The sequence below is a fragment of the Suricata suricatta genome, chromosome 4 (genome assembly GCF_006229205.1).
Source record: "Suricata suricatta isolate VVHF042 chromosome 4, meerkat_22Aug2017_6uvM2_HiC, whole genome shotgun sequence".
Classification (NCBI taxonomy): Eukaryota; Metazoa; Chordata; class Mammalia; order Carnivora; family Herpestidae; genus Suricata; species Suricata suricatta.
In genome coordinates, this window is record NC_043703.1 from 52,014,720 (window position 1) to 52,034,624 (window position 19,905).

Genomic DNA, 19,905 nt, shown 5'->3' on the forward strand with positions numbered 1-19,905 from the left:
ACCTTTAGAAAGCTCGTTGGGCTCTGTGCACCTATTAGTACTTCTCTATTAAAGGAGGCTTATTGACTGTCCAGGGCCTGCCATTTCAGGAGATATTCTCTTAATGATATCTCTCAGTTTCTCTTGTTGTGCCTGTTAGTATTTTATTTCCCTACTCTGCAATATTTGGGTCTCGCCTTCTTGCACACTTTGGATTGTTTCTTGGTGTAGTCCTATGAAGGAAAACAGACTGACAAACACCGAGGGAACAGAAGCACACATACACACAGACAAATCAAACAAAGAAACACATTACAGGGGGGAATGAAAAGAATGAAAATGGTAGGGATAGAGACAAAAGGAAGAGAAGAAGAGAAAATAAAAAGAAAAGAGAAAGAAGAAAAGACAAAAAAATATATATAAAAGGGGGTCGGAGACAACAAAGGGCAGTAGACCGCTTAAAAGTGTATGACCAGTTTAGGGGAGAAGTAAGGATGAGATACAGGAGAATATATCTGGGTTGCGAGAAGGTGAAAAAGTAAGGGAGAAAGGAGAAAGGAATATAAGGAGTAAAATTTAAAGGAATTGAGTAAAGAAAAAGGAAGAAAAAAAGGTAATAATGACAAAGAAAAAGTACGAAACTAGTGAAGAAAGAAAAATTTTTGCTATATATTACAAAAACGAATAACCAAAACAAAACAAAACAAAACAAAGAAAAAAAAGAAAAACGAAAAAAAGGCAAGCAGCAGCTCCCCCTGGTGGATAGGCTTGGTTTGATGTGGTAGGTCTTGGAGTCTGCTCTCAGAGGCTCCGCCCCTGCCTGAGGTGAACTGAGCAGCAGGAGGTGAAGTGCGTACCTTCACAGACTCAATTGCGGAGTCCCCACCCCCAGTCAGGATCGCTATTGCAATGGGGGAAAGGAAAAAAACAAAAAGCAAAAAACCGAGTCTCTCTTAGTTTCCGATAGCTTTGCTCAAGCCGCTGTGCGCTGCGGGAAATGAGCTGGGAGCTCCTACCGTTTAAGTGCGCGCCCGGGCCTCTACCTGCCACTGACTCTTTGTTGAGGGTCCCGTCTGTGTGCACCTTATTTTTTCCCTGTGGGGACCCGGGATTCGCGCAGTCCGTGCAGGGGGCGAGGTGTGCCGTGGAAATGCGGTCCGTGGTCCCGTTCCCAAAACCAAGTTTGAATTGCTCGCGCCCGGCGCAGTCACCGCTCGGGCCGCTTCCCGCCGGGGAGCACGCCTCCCCAGCGCAGCCGCTTCTCACCGCCACAGGCGCCTCCGATTCCCCGCCGAGATGGCTTAGGGCTGGAGGCTATTCCTTCTCTTGCGCCCCGCTACCCAGCAGTTATCTATGGAGTGGGTTTCTGTCTCCACGCGCAGCCAAGCATTCTATACCTCTTCCCCAGAGACAGTTCTATGAGCGTGTTCCGACTCTGTCTCTTCCCTTTGTCTCTCGGACGCAGCACACTTGCGCCACGTTGGGCTGGGGATCTTACCCCCCCTGCCCGTCTGGGCTGGCCGGTCCTCGGATCTCCCCCGTTCGCCCCCACTCACTCAGGTATCTTTGAGGTTCTATTCCCTCTGGAGTTCGTATTTTCTCCTTCCGCTCTCTCAGATGAACGTAATATCCTTCTCAGTTCGAAAAATGGTGCGGACGGAGTTTACAGAGCTCCCTTCCTCTCCGCCATCTTGGCTCCACCCCTCTCAAAAATTATTTTTATGACTCTTCCCTGAGACAAATTTAAGTGTTTGCAGAAGTGTTCAAACTATACCACCAATCTTCAATATAGCTAGTTATTTTTATTGATAATTTTAAAAGCAGTTCACATTTACTGACTGTTTACCATGTGCCAACCCACTGTGTTAAGTCCTTTACATACATTATTATATTTTATCCTCATAACAACCTGAGGAAGTATAGATACTGTTGTTTGGTGCTTGAGATGCTTCAATGGACAGAAGTTCCATAAAGGCCAGAGGTCTTTATATGCTGATATTAATATTTCTGCAGCATTTTGCTGTTATTAGCATACCCTAGTTATTCTTTTAGTTGAATACCTTTTCTTATGTTTATAAGCCATTTAGATTTTTTTCTGTGAAGACCCTGACCTTTTGCTTATGGTTCTGTTGGATTGTCTCCCTTACTACTAATGTGGAGGAATTCTATATATGTCTTTGGGTATATGCTCATTGTCTATTAATGCGTTGCAAATGACTTCAGTTCTGTGGCAGATTTAGACAAAAGTGTTAAGAACAGGTCCTATCTGGGTAGGCAAAGAGAAATATTTCTAGACAGATGATTCTAGGAGAGAGATGCTGGGTATTAGAATGCTTTCATACCATCTCTCCAGTCTCAACCCCATCCTACTACTTCTGCACTAGTGTGAAATGAATCCATTCTGTCCCCTACTGAGATTATTCTAGCTATTTTTTTTTTTTTGGTGGTCTTTCCTGGATCTTACAGATTTACCTCTCACCACTCATCAGAGGAAAACATTTCTATTGTGTCTCCTTAATTCTGTGTCCCTCAAAATTTGATTTGGTACGAGCGCCTGAAACTAATAGTGGCTTACAAAGATAGAATTTTATTTTTATCTTGTGTAAATAGAGACAGTCCAGGGGTGCTATGGCATCTCCATGATCATCTGGGACATGGTCTCCTTTCATCTCATTGTTTTTCCTTCTTTATCCAACAGGGCTGCTCCAGGTAGAATGTCTACATTTCTAGCCAGAAGGAAGCAGGAATAGAAAAGGAGAAGGACATTTCTTCCATCCCCCGAAGGACTTCTCAAAAGTTGCACATGCCACCCTGCTTGTATCTTACAACCCAATATTTAGTTAACATAGCCATAGTCTAAGGGAGGCTGGAAATAAGTCTTACTGAAAATAGGAATTCCTGATCCCAGAGAAGAACAGGGGAATGGATGTTGGTGAGTGTGTGTGTGTGTGAGCTCTATTACATAAACCTCTTCCGTTTTGACTTAAATATTTTTCTGAGATGATAAATGAGAAAAGCATAGAATAATATGGAGTAAGTAACCAATTTAAAATAGATTTTTATCGGAACGAGCTCATAACTTTATGGATTCTGAATTCTTGGCTCTTATTTACAAATTTTTACATTGGTCTGTAAAGGTAGAAATAAACTAACTTTTAAATTATTCATAATTCTTACTAATTTTTGGCAGTTTGACTTCCTAACATAGATCTAATGTTTTATCAAAATTTGAAATATAGCAAATGCTATTGGGAATATGTGCCTTTTATCTTTGTAGAAGATAAGAATATTTAGCCACTATTAAGGATAATCTATAGAAAATATTTTAGCAACAGGTAACGTAAAAGCTCTTGGGTAGAATGAAATATACCCAATATATATGGAAATTAAATGAAATCTAGAATAAGTTTACTGAAAATCAGTTGCTACAGTACGCAGCAGGTAGAATCCCACAGACACTGCAGATTAAAAAAAAATGCTGTTCTTCACAGCAGAGCTTGAGGAAAATACAGTATTTAACATAATTATTCTCATTATTTTAAATGGTTTACTTGGAAAAAAAAAACCAAACAGTGTGTAGGACCGTAAGTGATAACCCTTTTTTCCTCCACAGGCAGGAAGTGTGATAGCTGTCGGACTAGGTGTTGCAGCTCTTGCCTTTGCAGGTAAGATAAATAAAGCACACTTCTCAATAAATGTTGCAGGAGAAATATTTCCAAATAGCCTCTGTAGTGATTCATGAGGATACCCTCCATATTCTGAGGTTTGGGTTTTAAGACATTATACATTCTCATTCGTTTCTCCATTTATAGTCACTAAACATTTGTCAGTGTAGCAAAAGCTAGATAAACTGTGTAGTGAAGAAAATTAACAATATAGAAGCTAGGAAAACTAGCCCCAATAGTAGTTGATCTTCGTAGTTTCTTTTTTCTTTCTTTAGCTTGGACTATAGTGTACTTTAAAAACATTCTTTAATATGAAACAATGTAAATGATATGGGGCTCCTTTATTCTCCCTTGATTTTGTTTTTGTTTTTGTTTTTTGCAGCCAGAGTATGCATTTCCTGAACTGTCACTTTTTTTGATGAGCATAGTTATTCCTTGTAATGTATTAATAACTTCATTTTTTTACACGTTGGTGTGATTTCTTCTGTAGACCTGGGAGAATTTCTTTTACTGCCCAAATCACGAAAGAATAGTTACAAAAATTTAAAGCAAAATTGCTGTCTCTTCCAGTTTTAAATTGCATAGGTATTTCCTAATCAGGTGTTAATTTGAGAGCATTTCTCGTTGATCAAGATTTCTATTTTTTTGTTTTAGCATTTGTGCCTCTTAAGTTCCATAGATTTGATCTTGTTTGTTGGATCGTTTTTTAAGTGAAATTACATTCCATTGTGGTTATATGGAGTTAGTAAGATTCAATAGAAAAATGAGACATAAAAGAGTTTTGCTTTGTTTTATATGGTATTTAATTTCACGCAACTCTCTTAAAGCACCTTAAACATACATAAACACTTAAAAATCAAGAAGATCAGCGGTTCACATTTTCTTCGTCTTTGTGCCATCAGCATCTTGTGTCTCATCATTACGACTGTACTGAAGTTTCCTGAGAAGACTATCATCCAAAAAGGAATTCTAACAAACTTGCACATAAATGTGGAACAATTTTATATTAACTATTATAGCAGAATTTGTATAGTTATTTTAAATTGGTATAGTTATTTAAAAATTCATAGCAGATTTTTATCTGAAATTAAAGACAGATGCTGTACTTTTGCCAAGGTTTTCTTTCTAAAATGAAAATTGATGTGTTTATTGTGTACATACCACACTGTTGCCAAGTTGTTATTATTAACGAGAACATTAATACACAGGCAACTCTCTTCCAGAACCAAATCCAACTGAGTAATGGAGTTTAGGAGAAAGTACACTTAGACTTGTTGGAACTGGGTCTTCTGATTTATGGTTAAAGTAAACCTCCAGATGTCACTTGTTGAAGACTTTACCTGCTTTTTTCATTGCCACTGTCTATATGTGCTTTTAAATTTTAAATTTTGAGATAACTAAAAAGCTATACTGTACACTATTGTAGAATCAGATGGAAGGTGACATCTATAGGATTAAGAGACTTGGATGAGTTAGGCTCTCACTTATTCAGTGTCCCTTTATTTAATGCTCTTCTTGATCTCAAGAACTTTTTAACTTCTACATGGATGACTATTTCCCATCTCCCATTTCTAGCGTCCTATTTTTCACATGTTGTTTGCACAGGAATAACAGTGTGTTTAGACAGGTGACTTCTACGAGATGTGTGTAATTGAGCTTTCCCAGTGGAAATCTTGATTTGCAAAGAAGATTATGGTTGGAAATTGAATAAAATCCAGAGTGTCACAATGGGTTTTCTAGACTTTTAGGAAGAGAGACCGTACTATTAATTGGTACATATGCTGATTAGGGTACAAAAGGTAAATTAGCCCGGTAGGATTTTATTCTTGTTCTATGACCTCAAAATAGTCTGGGACCTGTTTCACTGTTGAAGACTCAGAGGAGTTTTAGTTATTAGGATACCTAAGAAAAGAAAACTCTGAAATAAAATATGCTTTTAGGAGAATAGTTAAGTTTGGTGAGAAATTGACAGTAAATATCTTTGGTGAATATTTCTTAAATTGTTGCTTTTTACTTTATAGATAACTCCATTAAAATTGTTTTTATGTTGACCGATCCTAAATAGTATTTTTTCTAAGTATTTCAAAGTGATTATCACTGGGAAAATCAGTACAAATAACCAAATGTGTGAATATACACATACATAAAAGGACGTTCTCTGTAGTATGTGGTAGAAAGAGTACTATGATGTTATTTTTTGTTACCTACCATATTGTATAAATAGAAGATATTATACACAAACATTGACATTTTCTAATTTTATAATCATGAATTAGAACTTGATAAATTTATTAACTGTTTATTTTTATTTTTATTTTATTTTTTTATTTTAGAGAGAGACAGAATGTATGAGCTGGGGAGAAGGGCAGAGGGAAAAAGAGAATCGCAAGCAGATTTTACACTCAGCACAGAGCCCAACACAAGGGCTCGATTCCACTACCCCGGGATCATGACCTGACCTGAAATCAAGAGTCGGATGCTTAACCAGCTGAGCCACCCAGACATCCCTAAATTTAACAACTATTTTAATTATTTTAAAATGAAATGCTTCCTCTATACAATAAATTAGAAATTTGAAAAGATAGAACTTTCTGGTAAATTTTTAAATAGTTGTTGAAATAACATACAGAAAAGAAGATATCAATAAATCTTGTAGTTACTACCTTGTGGGTATTGTCTTTGATTATAGAAAATATGTTTGCCTCTATTCCTGTTATTTTTTAGGTCGCTATGCATTCCAGATCTGGAAACCTCTAGAACAAGTAATCACAGAAACAGCGAAGAAGATTTCCACTCCTGTGAGTTAAAGAAGGCTTGTTTTGATTTTTGTTTATATGCCATACTTGATAGTAATTAAGAAATTCTCTTAGATTTTTCAACATTTGTAGTTTACTGTCTTCATGATATCCTTGGGGGCATTTGTCTATTTATTGATTTGTTTTAGTCTTTTAGTCACGTTATTTTTATTTCTAACCTTATACCTGCTTTTGACATCTAATTATTATATCTCACTTGGTAGTATTATACCAACTTGGAGGTAATTTATCCTCCTTGTTTAATTAGTATTCTTTCAGTGATTGTTTATATTAATTCTTGTGGCAGAAGCTGGATATAGTCGATGAACAAAACAGACAAGTTCCTTGCCCTGATGGAGCTTACCCAGGAGTTTATTTCATCATAAAATTTGCAACTGGTCCCTGTGGACCACTGCCTGATCATTTCAAACATAAAATTACAGGATTCCAATCCTGAAATCCTGTAGGGCTTATCCATTCATGTATAGACATCGTAGCTACTCTACTGAGCTAAATGTAAGTGAAGAATGACTGGTAGTAGATCTCTAAAAGCTACTGTGTAGTGAACTGGTTTGTAACTACCGGACACAATGCAAAGAAAACTCACTGAAGCATTGCAGCATAAACATTGACTTCTCGGAAATAGAAGCAGATATGGGATAGATCAACTGGGCTTGCGGCAATTTGAGAAAGAATGGCTTGTTTTAGCAAAGGCATTACAGGCTTGTGAGGCTTAGTCAGCCATGAACAATGAATGCACTTTCAAAGGATGTTGTACTGACAAATAATTAAACTCAGGTCCAAAAGAATTGGAGGCGATTTTGCAGACCTGTAAATGTATGTCTGTGATTAGAGGGAGCATGTGTGTTTTTTTTTTCTTCTGTGTTCCTATTTATATTTTATTTGGCTACAGTATTAATAGGTATTTAGCATTCATTCAGTAAATACTCACTAAGCTCCTTCTACATGCCAGACATTATTGTGGAGAGTGGGGTATAGTCAAGGATCATTCAAAGACATTGCCCTTAGGAGTGTATATTTTAGTGGACACGGGCAATTAACAAGTGAATGAATAAGTAAAATACATAATATGTAGAAGTGTTGACAGCTTTTAAGAAAACTGAATCAGGATAAGAGGTTAAAGAGGAACAGCAGAGAGGGGTCCGGGAAGGCCTCCCCGAGAAGATGAGAGAGCAGATGTGAATCTCTGAAGAAAGAGCTGTCTAGGGAGCGAAGCACTGCAGAGGTCCTGAAGTGGAAATGAGCTTTGTAGCAAGAATAACTCCAGTGAAGTATGCAAAGGGAATAGTGGTAGAAATGGGCCCAGATCATTTTAAAGCCCAATAGACTACGATAAAAACTGCCAATTTTACTTTAAGTCTAATAATGGAAAGCTTTTGGAAGATTTAGAGCATGGGGTCAATGTGATTTGCATTTTAGATGATCACTTTGCCTGTGCATGGAGGGTAGACCAGAACGAGCCAGAGTAAAAGTCAGTCCAGTTTGGAGGGTATTGAGATACCCAGGAAATAGATAATGGTGGCTTGAAATACAGGAATGGAAACAGTAGCATCGTTCTTTAATTGAATGTTATTTATGTCTCTCCATATGTTTATAAAAAGATGAATGGAGAGAATTTCAGGGATTATTTTTCTTCTGTTAAGATGATCTTCAGTAGATATATATATATATATACTGTAAATAAAGAATGCCCAAGTTTGTAGAGCTACATTATTTAACATTGTAAAGGAAGAGAGAGCAAGACAATGAGAAAATTTTCACCGCTCTGTGGAGACTCACGGATAAAGTAGAATACTTAAGAGATTGTCATGGGTATACTAAATAGAGAAATAATGTATCCCTCTTTCCTTCTCCTTTGAGGCTTGAGTTAAGGAACAGTTTTTGATAAATCTGGCCCTATTTCCCCCCATAAAGTACTGCTCTTGCAGTTTGCATTGAAAATATTTCTTAGAACATCTTTATCATCATCACCGTCATCTTAATAATTATACCTCTGTGTGAAGGTGAGTGTTTTAAACAATTCATTAAATATTAATAATTTTAGGAAAACTGAGAAATTAAATATGTGCATACTTCTCTTGTCACTAATGATTCCAAAAAGTCAAACTTCATAAAATACAGCATTTACAATGTTTTGGATGTTATAAATATAATTCATTATTAAACCAAATAGAGTTGCTAAAAAATAGGAATCTGTAATTGTGTCCTACTAAATCTCTGTCACTCAAAGAAAGCATTCAAGGTTCAAGTTTCTATGTTTATAAAAACAATTTTTTAAATGTTAATTTATTTTTGAGAGAGAGAGAGAGAGCGTGAGTGTGGGAGGGGCAGAGAGAGAGGGAAACACAGAATCTGAAGCAGGCTCCAGGCTCTGAGCTGTCAGCACAGAGCCCCATGTGAGGCTTGAACTCATGAGCCCCGAGATCATGATGTAAGCCGAAGTCAGATGCTTAACTGACTGAGCCACCCAGGCACCCATTTATGGGTTCGTTTTAAATTTCTTCTGGAAGTTTGTTTTCTCTGTGCTTTACTTAATATCATCTTGTTCTTAAATCTCATCTTTGTTTTTCCCTCATTTTTCTGGAATACTGCCTGGAGTAATTTTTTCATATGGAATGCGTTGATGGTAAATGTTTTAAGTTCTCTACTAAACAGTTTGTTTCTTTTGCTCTCATTGTTAGTCATCAGCTGCTGGCTCCTTGGAAATCTGGTGTAGCCAGTATGAGAGAAGAACAGAACTTTCTGCTCAGGGGGCGCCTGCCTGGCTCCGTCGGTGGAACCTGCAACTCTTGATCTAGGGATCAAGAGTCTGAGCCCGTGTTGGGTGTAGATTACTTAAAAAAAAAAAAATCTCTTCTCAGACTCAGCCTCAGTGCCCACATACATGCTTTCCTGTGTACTCAGCCACATTTTCCGGTACACTGAGCCTCTTAGCCAGAAATTCTGGAGTTCTTATTCTTTCTCCTTTGTAAGCAGCCTGTTTTGGTTTTCATTTGTTGTTTATGTTTTAGACTTTTAAGTTTTTGGTAATTTTTATTTTTTTAACAGTCTGAGTTTTGAGTTTCTTTTCCTTATTACTGATGTTCTGAAGTTTCACAGATATTCTCAGTGAGACTTAAGTGAAACTTTTCTATCTTTTATTCTGGAAGATTCTTTTATACTTTTTCTTTAATTCTTTTTTATTTACATTTTCTCTCTTTTCTGTTCCTGAAACTCTTACTAGAGACACATTGGACCTCTGAGTCTATCCTTTATGTCTCAGAACAGTTTGTTATTTTTCATCTTCTTTTTGTTTTACCTTCCACAGTATTTCCATAGTTTATCTTCCAGATCACCAGATTGATTTTTAACAATGGCCAGTCTGTTATTTAAGCCATCACTAATTTTTTTTACTTCAGTAATATTTAATATATTTTTCATAGCAACTTACTCTTTTATGGATGTAAGATACTAATTCAAAAATTGTCAAGTTCTCCTCTGCTTTCTGTTTTACATCCTTTCTCCAAAAGCCAGGTGTTACTTGTTCATTTTTGTTCCTCCCCCCCCCATGGTATTAGATTTGTTCAAATGTCTGATAATCCTTGGTTATTGGTGTATGTTTGTGAAGACTAAGTTAAATAATATAAGTGGTCTTCCTCAGCAGTTTGGTAAACTCACTATTTATTTAAAAAAAATTTAATGTTTATTTATTTTTGGGAGACAGAGACAGAGCATGAGCAGGGAAGGGGCAGAGAGAGTGAGACCCAGAATCCAAAGCAGGCTCCAGGCTCTGAGCTGTTAGCACAGAGCCTTACGTGGGGCCTGAGTTCACAAACCGTGAGATCATGACCTGAGTCAGAGTTGGATGCTTTAATGGACTGAGCCACCCAGGCGCCCCTGTAAACTCACTTTAATTCAGCGAGAATGTTGATAGTGGCCTGTGAATACAAAGATGGTTTATGTCAATAGGCATGTTTTCCTAAGCAAGGAGCCCAGAGGCAGACTTGAGACCTCCAGAAAGAGAGGTTGAAGAGAGGTGGAGCACTGTGTGTATTTTATTCCTTGGCCTAACTGTTCCCCTCCTGGCCTTCTGGGTTCTGTAGTATGATCTGCTAGTACTCTTCGTTGCTTCTGTTGGGATCGACTGCGGACAGTGAGATACGTTATCAAACAAGTAGTTGTTTTTCTTAGCTGGAGGGCAAAAATGACAGGCAGTAGTAGCCCCTTAAGCTCTGTGTTAATGGAGTTAGAGATGGTCATCTCTGCTGTTCTGATTTGACTAATTATCCTGATGTCATTATTACATTTGTTGACTCTTAATTAGTGTTTTCTTAATTTCCTGAGAAGGGTTTTCTTCTTTCCTCTGGTGTTTGAAGCTGCAGTGATTTTTTTTTTAATCTTTAATTGTAATCTTACCTGTTTTCAAGCTTTCTGGTTTGCTGCTTATCTCGTTTCTTGTTTTCTAGGCCTAATATGGATATCTCTCTTCTTATTTCAGAGGTTCTTTAGAAGCAAAAGACCTTTTTTATTTAATCTTCTGTTTTGAACCAGTACTTTTTTACTTGACCTTTCATATATCTGTTTTAAACTCAGCTAATGTTTAACTACCCCTAATTTTTTCTAGGGAAGAAACCCAAGTCATTCATCTTCTTTTCAGGCTTTTATTTTTCTATTTGTGAAAATGTCCTTTTATTTGGACTTATTTCGTTTTATGGTTAAGTGAAATTCATGGGAACACCGCAAATTAAAATCATATTTCTGTGGCTCTATAAACAAAATAGATTATTGTAAGTAATAGGAGATTACATTTTATGGTAAATATATTCTCAAGATTATGGAATGATACAGTTCTTCTTTGGTTGTTTGGAGGGCTTTTGTATTTTAAGCTCTTGGCTGAGTGAATTAATGAAGTTTTGTTGAATTTGTTTCATTTCATGTATCTTTTGATAATATGTGGCACTATACCATTTAATGCTAATTTCAGAAGGAAAATGATTTTGAGGTAACACACACTTTATGGATAGAATAACACAAAGTAATGAATTTGTAAGGCTTAGGGTATATTTCAGATAGCAGCATAAAAGTCGTGGAATCCTGTTTCTGTACTTGGAAATTCAATTAGAAAAATATAACTATTTACTCTATTTGATGGAGTTTTTGTATAGTTAAACTATTCCTTATAGATATGCAGAAATTAACTTATTCATAAGCAGGTCAGTGTTTAGGGTATTAGCCTCATCTAGATGCTAGATTTTAATTAGCTTGTTCTGGGGCACCTGGGTGGCTCAGTTGTTTGAGCGTCCAACATCAGCTCAGGTCATGATCTCATTGTTCATGGATTCGAGCTCCATGTCAGGTTCTGTTCTGACGGCTCAGAGCCTAAGAGCCTACTTCGGATTCCATGTCTGTCTTTCTCTGTCCCTCCTTTACTCACACTCTGTCTCTGTTTCTCTCTCTCTCTCGAAAATAAATAAACATTACAAAAGTTCAAAACAAAATTTTTTTTAAATTTTTTAACATTTATTTATTTTTGAGACACAGAGACAGATCATGAGTGGAGGGGCAGAGAGAGAGGGACACACAGAATCTGAAGCAGGCTCCAGGCTCTGAGCTGTCAGCACAGAGCCCAACACAGGGCTCGAACCCACGAACCGTGAGATCATGACCTGAGCCAAAGTCGGATACTCAACCAAATGAGCCACCCAGGCACCCCACCAAAAACATTTTTAAGTAGCTTTTTCTGAGTCTCCTTTTCCACCCGGGCAAACCTGAAAGTAAAGCAGTTGCTCAGATACAATACCTGCTGTTAGGGTTAATGAGCTTTCTGACTTGTAGGGGTGACACTTCATGAAACATCAGTTTATCATGTTTATTAATTATGCTGAAGTTTTGGCGCTCCCTAAGGTAAATAACTACCTGTAGAAATGTCAGGGAATAAGGTATGCATCCTGTAAAAATTTTGGTCGTTGAGAGAAAACTTTAAACTAACTGTTATTTCTCTGTTAAGTCCTCTAGTTCTTTATATATTCTCTTGTGTGTGTGTGCGTGTGTGTGTGCACGCATGTATGTGCACGCGCGTGCATGTATGTGTATCCTTTGTCCAGGTTACTATAGGTACTTAAATAATTTGATTCTTTTCTCCCCTTACAACTTAGAGAAGGGTATTTTTCGTTTTCTTTCTAGATTGTAAATTACTTGAAACTTGGAATTTTTTCCCTTCCTTACTTTGGGCTGCTTTTCTTTCGGCCTCACTGCTTGGCCTCCTCAGTCTGCTTACGGATTCCTCTGCATTTATGTCTCCCTAACACCTGCGATCTCTAGGGCTCAGTCTGTGGACTCCTTAGCTACTCTTACTGCATTAGTGATCTCATTCAGTCTCATGCTTTACATATTGTCTGTGTGCTCATGACTCCCAAATGTTATCTCCAGGTCAGACTTCTCCATTTAGACATTTAACAGACATTTCAAACTTAATATATCCCAAACCAATCTCCTGATTCCTATTGCCCTCAATAAACAACTGCTCCCTCTCTAAGTCATTTAGTGGCAGTTTGGCAATTTAGGCCAGAAACCTTAAAGTCATTTTCAGTTTAAGTTCTCTGGAACTGAGACAGAGCAGACAGATAGAAATTAGCAAGCTGGGAAGTTCACCAGGGAGTGCTTTTAGGATCAACAGCTCCAGAAGGAAAGAGAAGGAAGAAGGACAGAGGGATAATTTAGGCTGAAGGACCGTCTTTAACAAAGGCCTCAGCCAACTCAGTGGTAAGCTCTGAAGCACGGATGGCTCATTGTGGTTGTCCCAGGTTGGGGCAAGGAGTCTAAATGATACCACCAAAAAGTGACTATAGATAAGCAGTTTAAGGACTGAACTCTAGAGTGGTTATACCCTCATACCAACCAGTCATTAAACAGGAAACTGCTCACGGGGCCTGAGCTTGACTTTCTTTAGCCAAGGCAACTCCCAAAGAGTCTGACAGCTGAGTGCTGCCTGCCAGCAACAGCCTCGGCATCCCAGGAGTAAGGCCTTCACTTGCGAAGGGGGAGCTGTGCAGTGTATAGCAGTGCTTCCTGCATCATCTTTAATCCCTCCCTTTCTCATATCCCTCACTTAATCTACCAAGCAAATTGTTAGTTTTGCTTTTAGAACGCATCTAGAATCTGACCACTTTTGAGCTTTCCTCCTCTATTACCCCATTGGCCCATACCACCATCATCTCTTGCCGAGGTGGTTGTTATGCCCTCTCAACTGGCCTCCTGCTTCCCTCCTGCACCTTTCTTCCTGTTCTCCACACAGCATTTAGACTAATCCTTTCAAAACAAAGTCAGCGACATTCCTCCAGTGCCCTGGTTTCTCCTGCCCCTAGGAAGAGAATCCTAAATGATTTCTGCTGTTCACAGGGCCCCCCACAATCTGGCCTCTCGTTACCTCTCTTAATACTACTGTCTTCCTTGCTCATGCCTTTCCAACCATCTTTCAGTCCAGTTCTGTGCTCTCTCTTGGCCTCCCTGGCTGCTATCCTGATGTCCTACCCACTTTGTCAGTTCCTCCTCATGCTTCTCTAAGCCAGTCCAGTGGGTAAAAAAGATGTGTGTCCTGTCAACATTAAATGACTTGTCAAGGTTATCCGATGAGAAAATTATTGCAGACCTTGGAAAACTTCAAGCCTTTTGTTTCTATTGATTTCTTTGATTCTGTTATATCTTAGTGTAGTATCCAGGTTGACCTGTAGTACAGTGCTTCACCCTTATTGCTGCTCTGATAGGACGGAGGTCATGCCGCCCCACACATGGAGCTAATTATCTCGTGCTCTTTCTTTCCTGTACAGAGCCTTTCATCCTACTATAAAGGAGGATTTGAACAGAAAATGAGTAGGCGAGAAGCTAGTCTTATTTTGGGTATAAGGTAGGTGTGCTACATAAGTATTATTTTATTCTGTGGCCAAGATTGTCTTGAAAAAGGGAGAAAATGTTATCCGTATATTTTAAATTATGAATAGGAAGCAGAGGAAAAAATGCAAAATTTTTACATTTTAAGGCCCCAAATCTCAGAGAATATCGTACTCCCCCTAAAAATATCAGGCAAAGTTGTGATGTGTCTTTATTCCTTAATAAGGAGCTCTGAGCTCTTATATTTGAATACAACAGTAAAGTTTCAAAGCAATTGTCAAAATCTCCCTTACTGTGACACCCAATACTTTCTGGACTTAGTTTTATAATTTATTATCTGTCATATTTTCTGTTAAAATACAGAATCTGTTTTGCAATTCTTTTCTTTTTTTAAAAACAGTTTTTAAGGTTTTATTTATTCTTGAGAGAGAGAGACACACACAGCATGTGAATGGGGAGAGAGAGAGACAGAGACAGAGACAGAGACAGAGACAGAGACAGAGACAGACAGACACACAGAATCCAAAGCAGTCTTCTGGCTCCGAGCTGTCAGCACAGAGCCCGACACAGGGCTCGAAATTACCAACCATGAGATCATGACCTAAGCCAAAGTCAGATACTTAACTGACTGAGCCACCCAAGAGCCCCTTCACAGTTCTTTTCTATTTCCACAATTTGACATCTAACATATTTTGTTATAATTGTTTCACCTTAGTATCTATTTATTGTGTGATTTTGGACCATGTAGGAGAAAGCTAATGATGTTGTATGATTGTTCTGTGATACCATTTAACATGTAAAGTTAAGAATATGTCCCCTGCCATTTATTTGGAGTCACTATATTCATTTGTTTACCTTATGTCCCCTTAGAGCCCACTCAAATTTTTGTGGGGGTTGGATACAGTATATCATCTCCAACAGTTCTGATGAGTTAACCAACATTAGTAAGCAGAATAGGTCATAAAGTCCTATATTGATATAGTTTTTTAGATCTCTTGTAGATTTGCAGATTTTTAAAACCAAAACATTTTATTATTTCTTTTGACTTAGCAAGAAAAAATAAGGGGTGGGGAGCAAGGGACATGGCTCAGTTGAGCTCGGTGCTTTATTTAAATATAAGAGATGAAATGTCTCACTGAGGGGTTAGGTAGGGGAGGGAACCAAATTAGGAAGTTGGCTATATTTCTGACCATTCTTTGCTTTAATATTATTCAGGATGGCCTTATCATTTTTCTTGAACTGTTACTATGCTCCCATAGCATACCATTCATAGTCTTGAAAATGTGAATATGGAACTTACTATAAAACCCAACACAAAGGTGTTTGAGAATATCAGTTAGTATCATCCAGAGCACTCCTGTTGTTAAGACAGACAATTGGGAGTTGACCTAAGAGCTAAGGTTTTAAAAATTTGTCTTGTTAAACTAGAAACTGTAGAAAACCTCACAAGGATAATTTGCTGGTTGAGAGTGTATATTCTCAGAAGTGTCTGGTTGGCTCATTCAGTGACATGTCAGACTCCTGATTTCGGCGCAGGTCATGGTCTCATGGTTTGTGGAATTGAGTCCTGGATCCGGCTCTGCACTGACAGTATGGAGCCTGCTTGGGATTCTCTCACTCCCTGTCTCTGCTCCTGCCCTGCTCACTTGCATGCACATGTGCTCTTCCTCTCAAAGTAAATAAACTTAAAAAGAAAAGGGTATACTCTAATAACAGGTGAATCTATGAATAGCAGTTTTACCATTTACTAGCTGCATGGCCTCAGTGTCTCAATAAAGATAATATTAGTTTCTATTCCTTGGGTTGTTGTGAAGACTGGTACATAGATAATTCTTCACATAAACATGGCACTTAGTAACTACTTAACAAATACCAGCTGAGCAAAACGGATTCTTAGCCTGTTTCGGTCACTGATGTACTCCATTATGTGATCCCAGTCAAGTTACTTTTAGCTTTTCTGCCCTTCAGTTTCTTCATTTTTGAACGGAGTTAATAATATTTAGACTTGTTGAAATAATATAAAATGATATGATGATACCTTTCTTATAATACTGCTTACCAAATAACAGGTGCTAAACAAATGTTGGGTCCCCTTCCTTCCCATCTCTATTACGAATGCAGAAGCTAAATATTTGCCCTTTACACATTAAACAGAAAGGTAAACCTTATTTGCTTTCCTCTAGCTTATTCTTTCAATCAGGTAGTGTTGTTTTTGAGAAGATTCTTCAAGATGTGCATACATTGCTGTGGCTCCCTTCTCTGTGATCACTGAACCTAACCTACTTCGACTGTGTAACACATAGGTAAAGGCACAATGGAGCTGACTGTTGCTGACCTATTAAAAAACACTCTACATGCTCTTAGATGATTCTGCGCCTTCTTATATATTTCTCGAAGCCTAAAATACTTTACCAAGCTGCCCAGGAAAACTTTTGTTCATACTTGTTACTTTCTGAAATGATGCACGTTCGTGATTTTCATACTTTGTGAACACTTCCGTGGAATTAAGTTAAGCTAAATGTTATTCAAAAGACCAGTAGTAAAAACTATGAAACCAGAACTGCTCCATTTGCCACAAGATTAGAGAACCCCACTCAGTCCCTTGAACCCTGCTCCCCACGTCCCAGTCACGTGCTTTCCGGGGAGCAGTGTGGAGTCCTGGATGTAGGCAACGTGGTATTTAAAGTTCTGTTTCAATTTCACGGTGAAATTGTCTGTACTGGAGATACATCCAAACTTTATTTAATTTTTATATTGGGTTTAAGAACTAGGATTCTCCATCTTGTTTAATCTTTAGAACAACAAATAAATGTATTAAAATGTATTAAGTTCCTAGAGCCTTAATATAGCAGTTAGGAAAAGAGAATAAATTCTGCAGGCACGCACCAATACTTCCCTCATCCTCAGAGCTCACCACTAGGACTCTGATCGCTATTATCTTAAAGGCAGAATGTTTTAAATGGCCATACTTGTACATAGAAACTTTCCTTGCATTTCTTTCTTCAGTCTAGTTCAGTGGTTGGCGGACTACATTGTACCTAATGCGTTATGGACTTATGTACAAAACCAAGTGTACTGTTTCTTAAAGGGAATGTACATTATTATTAAAGATAATCTATCTGGTATAATTATCAAAGATAATTTTTAGATTTTGTCCTATGTGCTAAATTAAAATTTAATATCAAGAATAAGATGTAACTTACCATACGTACTCCCCCCAAAACACACAGAATGTAAATCTAGATTTTACTCAACTTACATCTTCATTATCTAGTGGTTCACACTTGATTTGTTTTAGGAAATGTTTTTTAAAGCGCCTCTTTTTCCATTTTAAGATTTTGTGCAATCCAGTAATCCTTTATAGTGTTCATGTAATATAGAGGCATTATTTGAAGGAGGTTACCTTTTAAAACCATTTTGTTTTGGGCGACTATATTAAATACATTAAGCACATATTGCATATTCAATGCTAGATGCTGTTTTAAGATACACATCACAGCTTCTGCTCTTTAGTATCTGCCTTAAGAAGACATGTCAAATACATTCAGAACAACTAGAAAATATAACGAATGAAGGAAAGAAGGGCTATACTGCACCACAAAAGAGAATGATAAATGTAAGTTTGTCACAGGAAACTAACCATACTGGAATTAAAAAAAAATAATGTTTTTCGTATCTTAATAGGCAATTAAAGAATGAAGTATTCACAGCCATGATGCAATGTTTAATGACTTCTTTTTCAAAACTTAGTAGTCTTTACAATCAGGCAGTGTCTTGATTATCTATCTAGGAAGTATCTACAAACCAAAAAGTAAGTTTGAAGTGATCCCCCAAAGGACCCTAAACTTTTTTTTAATAACTTGTTTTTTAATTTTTATTTATTTTTGAAAGGCAGAGAGAGACAGAGCATGAATGGGGGAGGAGCAGAGAGAGAGTGAATGGGGGAGGAGTAGAGAGAGAAGGAGACCCAAAATCCGAAGCAGACTCCAGGCTCCGAGTTAGCTGTCCGCACAGAGCCCAACACGGGGTTCAAATCCATGAACCATAAGATCATGACCTGAGCCAAAGTCGGATGCTTAATTGACTGAGCCACCCAGGTACCCTGAGCCTTTTTTTTATTAAAAAGTTTTTTTTTATTTAAAAAAGTTTCCTCTTGTTTTATTGAGATCTAATTGACATATTACATTGTGTATTAGTTTAAGACATATAACAATGATTTGATAGATGTAAAATATGTATAGATTGCACATTGATTACCATTATAACTTTAGTTAACATCCTTCGCCTCACATGGTTACAGATTTATTTTTTCTTGTGATGAGACTTTTAAGATCTGTTTTAACAACATTCAAATATAAACTATAGCATCGTTGGCTGTAGTCATCATGCTGTGTATGCCATCCCCAGGACTCACTTGTACTGTCAGTTGCACCTTTTGACTTCTTTCACCCATTTCCCCCATGCTCCTTCTCTTGCCCCTGGCAACCACCTGTCTTCTGTTTTTGTGTTTGGCTTTTTTAGATTCCACACATCAATGAGATCATACAGTATTTGTCTTTCTGTCTTTGACTGATTTTTCACTTAGCATAATGCTGTCAAGGTCAATTCATGTTGTCAACAAATAGCAAGATTTTCTTCTTTTTAATGACTGAAAAATAATTCTGTTGTATGTGTGTGACATTTCGTCATTCATTCATCTGTCAGTGGACACAAGTTGTTTCCACGTCTTGCTGCAGTGAACATGGAGGTGCTGATAATCTCTTAGTGAGAGTGATTTGTTTTTGTTTATTCATTTTAGAGAGACAGAGATGCCATGAGTGGGAGAGGGCTGGAGGGAGAGGGAGAGGGAGAGGAGAGAAAATCCCAAGCAGGCTCCGCACTGTCAGCGCAGAGCCCAATGCGGCACTTGAACTCAAAACCGAGAGATCATGACCTGAGTCAAAACCAGGAGTGGGACACTTAACTGACTGAACCACCAAGAGCCCTGAGAGTGATTTTAATTTCCTTCAGATGTATACTTAGAATTGTTGGGTCATATGGTAGTTTTCTTTTTAATTTTTTCGGAACCTCCCTCCTGTTCCATAGTAGCTGTACCAGTTTATATTTCCCCCAGTGGTGTATAGGGGTTTCCTTCACGTCTTTCTAACACTTTTTTGTCTCTTGTCTTTTTGATGACAGTCATTCTGGAAGGTGTGATGTTATATCTCATTGTTGTTTTGATTTGCATTTCCCTAATGATCAGTGATGCTGATCACCTTCTTGTATATCTGTTTGCCATTTTATGTTTTGGGAAAACTATCTCGTGAGATCTTCCACTCATATTAAAATGAGATCTGTTTATCTACCTATCATTTATCTATCTATCATCTATCTAGCTTTGCTATTGAATTGTATTAATTCTTTATATATTTTGTATATAATCTCTTACAGATAGATACATGGTTTGCAGGTATTTTGTTCTATTCCGTAGGTTGTTTTTTCACTTTGTTGATGGTTCTCCTGACTATGTAGAAACTGCTGAAGCTTCGACGTAGTCCCGCTTGTTTTAATTTTCTTTTGTTGCCTAGCTTTGGATTTCA

General features: G+C 37.7%; 1 protein-coding gene across 1 annotated transcript in view; it reads left to right on the forward strand.

Annotated features, from left to right (window-relative positions):
* DNAJC15 (DnaJ heat shock protein family (Hsp40) member C15) overlaps positions 1-19,905 on the forward strand; it is a 71,441-nt gene that overhangs the window by 27,805 nt on the left and 23,731 nt on the right. The window contains exons 2-4 of the mRNA XM_029936686.1: positions 3,593-3,644; positions 6,369-6,442; positions 14,266-14,342. Of these exons, the coding sequence (XP_029792546.1) occupies positions 3,593-3,644; positions 6,369-6,442; positions 14,266-14,342 (203 nt within the window). The remainder of the gene's footprint in view (positions 1-3,592; positions 3,645-6,368; positions 6,443-14,265; positions 14,343-19,905) is intronic.